The 12,114-nt window shown below is 42.2% G+C and overlaps 1 protein-coding gene across 3 annotated transcripts in view; it reads right to left on the bottom strand.

Moving 5' to 3' along the window:
- Window positions 1-12,114, bottom strand: part of NTN4 (netrin 4) — a 132,194-nt gene that overhangs the window by 17,580 nt on the left and 102,500 nt on the right. For all 3 annotated transcript variants that reach the window (XM_062203101.1, XM_062203099.1, XM_062203100.1), the window contains exons 6-7: window positions 3,432-3,645; window positions 2,953-3,068 (exon numbers count right to left, since the gene is read on the bottom strand). In XM_062203101.1, the coding sequence (XP_062059085.1) occupies window positions 2,953-3,068; window positions 3,432-3,645 (330 nt within the window). The remainder of the gene's footprint in view (window positions 1-2,952; window positions 3,069-3,431; window positions 3,646-12,114) is intronic.

Below are 12,114 nucleotides of genomic sequence, written 5' to 3'. Positions count from 1 at the left end.
AAGGAAATGTATCACTTTAAAAGTACTTGTTAAAATAAGAAAGACTAAAAATGAATAAGCTTATCATTAGACTCACAATATTAGAAAAGGACTGAAAAAGCAAGTTCAAAGAAAATGTAAGAAAGAATAAAGATTAGTGAACTAAAGAACAATGAAATATATTCAATCAACAAAAGTTGTTCTTTGAAAAAGTAAAAATCAGCAAGACTGATTAAGGCAATAAGAAAAAGGCATAAATAAGATTAGGGAGAAAAATGAGAAATAACTATAGATTTAATAAATTATAAGTGTGTACCAATGTGTAACTTTATGCCAGTAAGATTTATAAAATTAAATAAAACTGACAATTTCCCAGAAAGCTTTAATTACCAATACCAGCTAAAGAATAAAACAAATATATGATTAACTATTGAAAATATTGAATAAGTAATTAACACTTTCTTCCCCTCACAGACACCATGTCTAAATGGCTTTATAGATAAGTTCTACCAAACATTTGAGTAACAGATGATTATATTTTTATATAAATTATTATAAGAATGGAAAAAAAACATAGTGGGGGAGGGGGTCCTATAACTACTCAGATATGTACAGTACACAAAATTATAGACCAACATCAATTATAAGCATAGGTACAAAAATCCTAAGCAAATAAAAGTCAAAAAACCCTAGAAGATTAAATTAAACATTGTATGAATCAAAATGCATTATTGCCATTAGGTCTTAATTTTAGAACTAATACCAGAAAAATCTTATTTTCAAATATCACATTAGTAAATTATGGGAAAAAATGAGATTTTCTTAAAAGAAGCAGAAAAAGTATTCAGCCAAATATAAAACTCATTAATAAAGTTAGAAGGGAATGTCTTTTACTTGATAAAAGCTATATGTCAAAAATCAATATCAAATATGGTAAAATTTTCAAAATACTTCCATCAAATTTGTAAGAATACTGTACTGGGATCTTTACCCTATGTGATAAGGCAAAGAACAAAAATGAGGTTTAGTGCCTGAAAACCAAGTGACAAAACTATCCTTACTCGCTATTGATCTGACAGATGGTCTACATTTAAAAAGCCGAGAAAATCTGTAAACTGTTGGAATTAGAAAACAAGTTGATCCAACTTGTTGCATACAAGATCAAAATACAGAAAGTAAATAGTATTCCTTTTTACCATTAATAATCCTTTAGAAAGTTCAAGTAAAGAATACTTTACCAATAACAATAAGATCTATAAGGTGCCTAGGAGTAAATTTAATAAAAGACATGCAAAACCTTTTTGGAGAAAAGTGACAAATAAAATGAAAAGGCCTAAAAGGGGACTTTAATACACAGAAAGATGGGTACATGTTTGGAACTATTCAATATTATAAAGATATCATTTTTATCAAAATAATCTACAAAATTGGTGCAGTTGCAATCAAAAGCCCAAAGATATTTTTGTGTGACTTAATAGGTTTAATTTAAAATTACATAAAAGAGCAAGCAAACAATAGCTGAGATAATTTCAAGAAACAGCAGCAACATTGAGGGACTTGCCGTATCCGACATCAGGACTCATTATAAAATTATAATAAGTCCTCCCCTTTGTCTCTCTCTCCTTGTGTCTCTGCCTTTCAAATAAATAGAAAAATCTTAAAAAAAAAAAAAAAGTGGGGCAGTGCTGCGGCACAGTGGGTTACGTTGCTGTCTTTTTCGTTGGCATACCAAATTGGCGTACTGGTTTGAGTCCTGGCTACTGCTTCTAACCCAGATTCCTGTTGATGTTGGTAGGAGGTAGTGGATAATGGCTCAAGTACTTGGGCCCCTGCAGCCCATGTGGGAGACCAGGATGGAGTTCTTGTCATTGATATGGTCCATCCCTGCTTGATGTGGGCATTTGGGGAGGGAACCACTGGATAGAAGATCTCTTTCTCCCATCTCTCTGCCTTTTAAATAAATTTTAAAAAAATCTTTTCTAAAAAATTATTTATTTATTTGAAAGGCAGAGTTTCAGAGAGGCAGAGAGGGGGGCGGGTCTTATATCTGCTGGTTCACTTTCCAAATGGCCACAATGGCCAGAGCTGGACTGGGCTGAAGCCAGGAGCCAGGAGTTTCTTTAGGGTCTCCCACTTGGGTCATCTGCTGCTGCTTTCCCAGGCCATTAGCAGGGAGCTGGACCAAAATTAGAGCATCCGGGAATCCAACTAGCACCCATATGGGTTGCCAGCACTGCAGGCAGAGGCTTAACCTGCTACGCCACCATTCTGGCCCCTACTTATCTTCATTTAAAAGGCATAGAAACAGAGACAGAAAGATGGAGAGAAAGATTCCACCCATTGGTTCGCTCCCCAAGTCCCTGCAACAACCAGGAGTCTGGAAGTTAATCCAGTCTCCTATGTGGGTGGTAGGGATGTGGATAGTCGAGACATCATCTGCTGCCCCCCAGGAAGCTGGATTGGAAGTGGAGTAGCCAGGACCCACTTAGGGGATGTGGGCGGCCCATGTGGCAGCAGGACCCACTGCACCACAACTCCTGCCCCGTGCCTGATGCATATTAAGTTACATTAGGTCTGTAAGAATATTTTTGCTTTAAAGGGGTCTGTACATTTCCAAACCTGGAATATTTAGTTAGCTCTCACCTGTGTGAAACAGTAGGTTTTAGAGAGGGAAACCCTGAAGTATCAATAGTGGACTATGGAGATTTTGGGGTGATTTTTTTGTTTTCACTGGGATGTTTTGCATTTTCTGAGTTTGCTAGACTAACCACATGTATTACGCTAACATCATAAATTAAATAAACTTTTGTTAAAATGCCCCTCAGCTATGGTTCAGTGTCATACTTAGGAAGTCATCGCTTTATTAAATTCAGAACTAGAGTTCCTTTCCCAAAAGCTGTTCCTGGTTTGTCACATGTCACTGTGACTCAAGACCAGACCTGCCAACAGGGTATTGCAGCACATCTGTCTCACCTGAGTGTCGAAGAGCCGAAAATCCTTGCTCATCCTCCCACTCCCAGGTTGGTTCGCTCTTATTGTGCGTGGAGTGGAAGTCGGGCATTTCATGATACCAGTCTATGTCTGTGTTGCTAATAAAAAGAGAACAAGGAAGAAATCAAATTTTCCTTAATGAACACTAGGATAGAAATGAATTTTTTTTACAGAGATTTAAACCTTATCATTTACCTTCCCCTACATTTGCTTTCCAGAAATTAATAGTGTTTTAAGCAATTGTTTTGAGAAAGAATAATTTACTTTGCAAAATGAACTAGACAATCTCTGGAATGCTGCAAGGGTAAATTACTTGATTCTGTAACTTGACAAAAATTCTTTAAAGAGATCTGCAAATATCCATGCCACACTAATGGCATATGAGATTTTCCAAATCACTACCAGATCTTCAAAAGAATCCGAAATACACAGAGATGAGAGCAAGAGCCATGCACATTCACCTGCTAATGCAGTCTCCCGTGAGAGGGTCACAGCTCCCGGCACAGTCACAGGGTCTGCAGCCGTAGTCTCCGAAGCCCCAGTATCCCACCATGCACCTGTCACAATGGGGCCCTGCCACCCCAGGCTTGCATGGGCAGTCCCCATTGCTGGGGTCACAGAAGGTCACAGAGCTGAAAGGAAGGACAGCAGATCCGACTGGATGGCAGGAACACACTGCAACAGAGAGGACACACAGGATCCGTGAGCAACTCTGGATGTCTGTGCGCTGATGACGTTCAGCAATCCCGAATGGTTTCCACACAGCAGACTTCCAAATCTCCTCCACTAGCCAGCTGCCTCTGCACTGAGAACAAAAGTTGACTAAATTAAAGGTAGGCAAGATATGATCAGAAAAGTGTGTGTGAGGCAGAAGGACCACATAATTTGTTCTACAGTTGAAGGCAGTTAATGATGAAGGCTTTTCGGTTGGCATTACAAGGACAATCCAGCAAAGAAAACACAAGGGATCTTGAGTGAGAAAGAAAAAAAAAAAGAGTATGATGTTCTAGAAGCCAAGCAAAGAAAGTTTCAAGGAAGAAGGCAGCATTAGCTGTGTCAAGTGCAGACAGGTCCAAGAAGATGGGTCATGGGAGTGGACTTCACACTTGACAACAACATGGCGGCCACTGGGGTCCTTGGTAGCAATAGCCTCAAGGTGGAAATGAAGGGAAGCCTCATTGAAGAGGACTCGGGAGAGAGTGGGAGCAGCGGAATCTGAACAGGAGAAGTGAGAGCTCTTTTGAGGGCTTTTCTATCAGGGCGTAGAAGTCTGGTGGTGGCTAACGCTGCAGGGGGAGATGAATCCAAGCGCTGGTCTCAGTGTTTGGACAGTTTGTTTTGCTTTAAGAAGGGAGGAATAAGAGCATGTATGATGTTTGATGTTGATGGAGATATGCAGTAGAAAGGGAAAGAGTGGTGATGGGAAGACAGCTGGAGAGAACTTGGGCTGGGTACTGGAGTCTTCTTGAGTAGGGAGACAGGATGGAATCTGATGTCACAGAAAGGGATCTGTCTTGGGCAAGAGCACAACCCGTTCACAGCAAGGGGACGGACACAGGTGCCGGTGAGTGGGTGGATGCACTGGTGGGTGCTCGTGGGATTTTTCTTATTTCGTGTGTTTTCTGGATGAAACAGGAAGCAGGGTCATCAGATGAGAGAGATGGTCAAAGTCTGAGTTGGGGAAATAAAGTAGAAATAATTGCCAGGTAGTATCGAGTCCACATTGTACTTGTCAAGAATTGACAGTGTCTTATGCTCCACACGTTAGGTTACTTGTCAAGAACTTACAGTGGCTCGAGATAAAACTGGTTGATTATTGTCTCTAGTTTTATATAGAGCAGAGGTTCTAGTCTGGTGTTGGAGGAAAGTTGGATTTAACCTGGGGGGGATAAATCCAGCTTTGCAGATTAAAATCTATAATCAGCCAATTGTGCAAGTCCTTATTATTAACCCAAATCCTTCTCAGGCCTCTCCTAATCCCAGAATGGCCCACTGTTCACAGTCTTATAATCTGCAGCACTTTGCTCCTGTGGTAGCAAAAATAGTTGCACAGACTATTTATATAATTTTAGAATATGCTTACTGGCTCATCACAAATTTATGTACCTTAGCCACAGTTAGGTCCTCTAAGTGGTGCACATTAACTCTATTTGTTCCATTTTTACCTGGATCAGTATTATCTTTTAAAGATTTATTAATTTATTTGAAAGTCAAAGTTACAGAAAGAAAAGGAGAGACAGAGAGAAGGGGAGAGAGATCTTTCATCTGCAGGTTCACTCCCAGATGGTTACAACAGCCAGAGCTGTTCAAGGCCGAAGCCAGGAGCTTCTTCTAGGCCTCCCACGTGAGTGGCAGGGCCCCATATACTTGGGCCATCTTCACCTGCTGTTATCAGGTCAGTAGTAGGGAGCTGGATCAGAAGTGGAGCAGCTGGGACATGAACCAGTGCCCATATGGGATGTCAGCATCATAGGCAGTGGCTTTACCCACTGTGCCACAATGCTGCCCTCCTCCCTCCCCAAGTACTTTTCATTATACAGCTTATTTATTTATATTTGAAAGACAGACAGACATAGATCTTCCATCCACTGGTTTACTCTCCAAATGGCTGCAGCACCCAGGGCTAGACCAGGCTGAAGTTAATCTGGATTTCCCAGGTGGGTGTCAGGGACCCAAGTACTTGGGCCGTCACCTGCAGCTTCCCATGGTGCACACAGTAGAAAGCTGGAATTGGAAACAAAGCCAGGATTCAAACCTCAGCATTCTGATATAGGATGTGGGTGTCCCAAGTGGTGGCTTAACAGCTATATCAGGTGCCTGCCCCTGGAGTTACTTTCAATGAAACCACGCCAGCCAGATGTGCCTTGCCCATGCCTGTACTGCCTTTCCCAGCTTGTCCATCTGCATGCCTTCTTGTCCCACTCCTTCCAGACAGTTCCCTACTCTGTCCTTTGTATAGATTTCCATTATTATCATGATTTGTCGATATGCTGCTCCCTCTTACTACCAGACTCTGAAGTCACTGACAGAAGGTCCTTATCCTATGTTTGGCTTCGAGGCCCCAACACAGTGTGTGGTACATAGCAGATTCCCAGAGAAGCACCTGTGGGATTGACCTGAAGGCTGTGGGCATCAAATGGAGAAGCAGAGAAGTCTGGTGTGTCTGGAGTGCACACCGAGAGGAAGGCTGTTGAAGAGGACCAGGCAGAAGACGCAGCTGGAGAGAGAAGTGGGCTGTTGCTAGCATTACAGATCGGGGAAGGGCCTAACCCAAGAGGCTGAATTTTGTCCTATGGTCACGGTGAACCATAAGAGGTTTTAAACTGGAATCATGATAGGTTATAATTTAATTTTGACCTACATATTGGTTGCATTGAGCTGAGACAGACTGGTGGCAGAGAAGTCAGAGAAATGAGAGGGAACCAGATAAGGACTGAAGCAGCAGGTATGGGAATCGGAGGAGTTTGTCACTGAGGGTGTTAAAGCTGGAAGGGATAGACGAGACTTCCCAGCGATGGTGTACAGATGGAGACTGACAATAGAACGCTGGAGAAAGTCCAATGGCATAAGCAGCTACAGGAGCAACAGTTTATGAAACAGATTGTTAAGGAGCAGGTGGACAAGGAGGAGAAAAATCAAGCAAGCATTGTTAAGGAAATCAAAGGAAGAGAAAGTGTCAAGTCCTAAATGGTGTCAGACAACGCCGAAGGCTCCAGTCACCAAGATTGACAGCTCACACTGGCGATCAGGAGGTCATCCATGCCCTCGTGAAAACAGGAGCTGGCGAAATACAGGCACTGCCTGTGGACTATTCTTTTTGGATCTTTTTAACCAACAGGTAATCACCAAAGCAGTGGTTTTCACACTGTCACAAATATGTGAATTTGGCAAGAATTCCTTACATCTGTTCAACCCTCCCTTCCCACCCCTTCATATGCTACTACAATAGAGATGGAATGTTGCTTTTTTCTGGAAAAGATATGACGTATCTTCTTGGCAAGAATCTCATTCATTCATTTATTCACTCAACCAACAAATGCTAGTTAAAACTAATTCTAATGCTTATGAAGCATTTGTAGTTTCTAAACCAGAGTCACCCCTTAGCCAAACATTTAAAGTCTTTCATACTATGCGCTAGTCTACTTTACCAGCCTTAGCTTTCACTACTTGCTTACATATACCCCTATTCCAACTAATGGGACAATTTCTAGATAGACTTTAATCTTTCCTATTTCTCTGGCTTTATTAATTTCAAAATTTCAATAGGGAAATCTTCTCATATCTTTCTTGCAAAATTCTATGCATCCTTCAAGATCCATATGAAATGTCACCCTTGGGATAGGCAATTGGCGTAAAAGCTAAGACCCTCTTGGGATGTTGCGTTTCATGTTGGGGTGCCTGGGTTCAAGTCTCAGCTCTGCTCATGATTCCAGCTTCCTACTAATGCACCCCTTGGTGGGCAACAGATAATGGCTCAAGTAATTGGGTCTCTGCCATCCACACTGGGATAGCTGGACTGAGTTCTTGGCACATGGCTTTGGCTTGGCCCAGCCCCAGCTGTTGCATACATTTTGGGGAAATGAATCAGTGGATGGGAGATGTCTGTCCATCTACCTCTCTGTTTGTCTCTCTCTGAACCTTGTCTCTTTGCTTTAAAAAAAAAAAAAGTTATTCCTAAGGGTTGCTGCAATTCAGTCACCTGGTGTGGTGACCGTGCTCAAGGCTGGGGGCACTGTTGCCGCTTTCTTGTTAGAGACAGAACTCTTGGAATTGACTTACAATGATAATCAGAAAAATGGGGTGCGGCACTCTCCCCTCTGCTACTCCCTCCAGCTCCCCAAGTGTGAAGTCCGGGGCAGCCCCGAGGGCTGGGTTTGCCTTCTTTTGGCAGTTGTTCCTCATTCCAGCATGGGTAGGTAGGACCCTTCCTTTCTTTGCGACCCTTCCTTTCTTTGCAACCCTTCAGTGTTTTACTTTTTTTTTTTTTTTCCTTATGGCTCTGATCACATTGTACTTTGCACTGCAGACACCTGGGTGTCCCCCTTTCTCTATCAGATCGGTCTGGGAACTCCCTGAAGATGAGCATGGGTGGCTGCACTCCACTGTCCTCTCCATGGCTTAGCTCTACTTTTCTTTTGCTGCTTTTTTTTTTTTTTTTTTAAGATGCAGGGGCCCAAGCACTTGCATTGTCATCTTCTGCTTTCCCAGGATCAGCAGGGTGCTGGATCAGAAGTGGGGTAGCCAGGATTCCAATCAGCACTCATGTAGGATGCTGGGGTCTTGGGCAATAGCTTAACCCACTGCTCCACCATGCTGGTCCCAGTTGATGTTGTTTTTAAAAGATGTAACATTTATTGCTTTAAAAGGCAGAGTGACAAAGAAGGAGAGACAGAGAGACAGAGACAAAGAGACCTTCCATCTGCTGGTTCACTCCCCAAATGGTCACAACAACCAGGTCTGGGCCATGTCGAAGCCAGGAGCTCTATCCAGGTCTCCTTTGTAGGTGGCAGGGCCCCTAGTTCTTGTGCCATCATCACTGCTTTCCCAGGCACATTCGCAGGAAACCAGATCAGAAGCAGAGCAGCCAGAAATGGAACCAAATGGCAGCTTAACCAGCTACACCACAACACTGGCCCCAGCTTTTGCTTTCTCACTCTCTTATTTCCATTTCACCAGGTTGTGCTGAGGATTAAATGGGAGATAAGTATGTCTCTAGAACTTAAGCAGTTAGCAAATGACAAATTGCAGCTGACCCAGAAATGACTATTAAATTGAATTAAAAGGCAATGATGAAAAGTCTCTTTACAGAGAGCATGAGGTGTTGTTTGAAAGGCTGACCGTGAGTTTGTTTCAGGCAGCATTTATCTTTGCATTTACTCAGCACACACTAAGCGCTTCATCTGTGCCCAGCACTGGGCAAACTGCTAGGGACCTTATTTGAGTAAGAGTCTTGGCCCTTGAAGAGATTCGTAGTTTAGAAGAATATGCCAAGATTTAAAAAAAAAATTACCTAATAATAAGAGAGTACAAAGACTTCTAAAATATTAAAGTTTCTCAGGAGAATGGTTTTATCTAAATCCATATTGTTATGACCTGTCTCTACATTAAATTTCCTAATTATTTTTCTTCAATTGGTTTTCTTTGTGAGGACATTTAGGCATTTTCTCTTAAGGGTTGAAAGCACTAATGATGGCCATTTGTTTCTAATTCATCATTTGGAGGGTTACATAACATATAATATGAATATATCAAAATACTTGGTTCAAGACTGCATGGAAATGACTTTAAGTGAAGCCATATAATCCAGTATAAAATTTCATCATTTTGAGATGATTAAACCCTTAGTTTAAATTCAGTAGAATCAGTTGGTTCTTGACAGCAGATAGGGGAGATAGATCCAGAAGAAAGACGTTGTAGGATCCCTATCAATGGCAACACGTGGCAACTCACCACCAGTAACTTTTCCTGATTTCTTCACACTATCGTAGATTTTAAAACCTACACACGTTTCAGGGATGGCCAGGGAAGAATGTGATTCCATCACACGGGCTAGTGGATTTCTGTCAGTGTGACCTTTTACATAATTAGAAGATAAAAATACCATTTGGAAACTATGCAATACTCGCTCCAGGCGGAAGGTCCTGACACCTTCGTGACACACTTTTCCAGACTGCACACTGAGGCTTGCCTGGCACACTTAGCTCCTGAAGTCTGAAAGTAGTCACTATCAGACACGCGTCCTCTACATTTCTAATTTTCTTCCAAAATGCAATGCTGCATTTTTTTCTTGCATGGGGGGTGGGGATGGGGAAATAAAAAGATATCTCTCGCTTCCAGTTCAGTTCTGATTCCCCAACATATATCTCAGACTTATTGCTAACTCTCACTTGCAGCACAAGCACTTAATTTTTCATAATGGAAATCAAAGGAATGACCCAGAATGATATAAGTCCTTAACTTCAACTTTGTCTTCTTCTCAATAGATATAAGCCCCCAGCAGTAAAGACTGAGCTCATCACATACTTATGCTGTCATTCTACACTTAATTATGATTTTCATCATTTTTGGTGGATATAGCTGTGGCTAGCCATCCTTAAAAGCCAAAATGGTGCCAAGTGCTTTTAGTGACAGCCAGAAACATTCATTTTTTAGAAGCTGGGTGCCCTGCCCAGGTGGCAGATCATTCTTTTTTTAATATTTATTTTACTTATTGAAAAGCAGAGTTGGCAGAAGGGGAGAGAGAGAGAGAGAGAGAGAGAGAGAGAGAGAGATATCTCCTCCATCCATTGGTTCACTCCCCAAATGGCCAGGAGCTGGGAGCCTCCTCCAGGCCACCCACATGGGTGCAAGGGCCCTCTGCTGCCTTCCCAGGTACATCAGCAGGGAGCTAGATCAGAAGCACAGCAGCTGGGACTTGAACTGGAGCCCACATGGGATGCTGGCGTCACAGGCGGCAGCCTTACCCGCTACACCACAGCACCGGCCCCAGCCAATCTTTCAATCTAGGAGTCATTTTGCCTTCAAAGCATCTGCCTTAGGCTGCTCCTACTAACAACCATAGTGATAAAACAAAAAAAAAAAGTTACAGATGCTATTTTAATTCCCAGACATCTCCCAAGCATTCTTCAATAATGTGAATGATTGACTTTGAATAATACATTATCTGCCAGGGTATCCTCTGGGAAGAAAGCCTGAAGCAATAATACAAAACTTTCAAAACAAGTAAGAGAGAGGAAACAAGTACTTTACAAAAGATTTCACGTTAGGTTCCCATCAAGCAATGCATTGAAATAATTGTAAATGCGATGCCAATCTTATCTGTGAGTAGATGCTGGCAGTGATACATCTATTATGTGAAGCACCGCCCCTCTGTGGAGCCCTTCCAGGAAGGAGTTAGGGAGTGAGGCTGCTCTGGGGGCTCACGGTAGCAGGAAACAACCGCTAATGAAGCCATGGATGGACACATGTTCAAATAACCTTGTGCATCCAGAGGCTCTAAAAATAATACTTGTTTCAACCACAAAGCCAGTAATGAACGCACCTGTTTAGAAATTGCCTGTAAGACCTCTCAGGAAGATAGAAAATAAAATAGAGGCAATATATTGAAGTTGCTAAGAGGATAAGCTTCAGAGTCCAGGCTAGATGAGTTCAAATTCTGGTTAAAAAACTTATTCTTTATATGACCATATGAGGCTAATCTCAACTCCAACTTTTCTCATGAATGAAATAGGAGTAACAATACTTGCATGTATGCCACAGGGTTGTATGAGGATCAAGTTATATAATGTACCTATTTAGCAATGTACTAGGCCTTTAGAGGCACCAAATGCTCAAAAAATATTATCTCCATGAGACATTAAAGTGCTGACATCCACCAGCCACTCATTCACATCTATACCAAAGAGTTCTTGAACTTTAATGTTAACATGAGCTATGCTAGAGGCTGAAGTTACAAAGATGAATGCAGTCTTAACTCTCAAGCAAAGGCAGAGAGACGGGTAAAGAAATAACACAGGGCAGTGGGTATTCTAGCTGAGTTGGTCCAGTGTACACGGTAACCCAGATGGAAAAGTGACACTGCCTCATTGCCGACACGGGTTGTTTCTTAAGGAAAGTCATGAGCTGACTCTGCTGTAGCTTGGATATGGCTGGAATGTATCTCCCAAAGTGTCATATGCTGGGAGCTTTGTCCTTGCGGTGATGATGTTGAGAAGTAGTGGAACTTTTAAGAGGCAGGGTCTAGTGGAAGCTGACTAAGTCATTGGGGGTGCAGCCCTTGGAAAAGATTAATATAGTTCCTCTGGGATCCTGTGGTAGTGGGTTGTTATAAAAAGAGCTGGCCCAGGAATCTCTCTGGCCATCCTGCCTTGCCACAGATCTCTCCCTCCTGCACACACTCCAACCAGGAGTGTTGTAGCCAGAAGGTCCTCACCAGAGCCGAGCAGATGCTGGTGCCATGCTCTTGAAGCTCCACTACTCTGAGATAAATGAACCTCTTAATATGTTTCCCAGCCTTAGGTATTTTTCTATAGCAACAGAAAATGGACTGAGACAAGCTGGCTTTCCAAATAGCCTCCTTGCTTTGCATCCAGGAGGGAGTTGGTGGCAAACAAAAGCACAGATTTTCTGCCTATTGTTACTTCT

The sequence above is a fragment of the Lepus europaeus genome, chromosome 10 (assembly GCF_033115175.1).
Source record: "Lepus europaeus isolate LE1 chromosome 10, mLepTim1.pri, whole genome shotgun sequence".
Lineage (NCBI taxonomy): Eukaryota > Metazoa > Chordata > Mammalia > Lagomorpha > Leporidae > Lepus > Lepus europaeus.
This window is presented reverse-complemented; position numbering and strand designations above follow the sequence as displayed.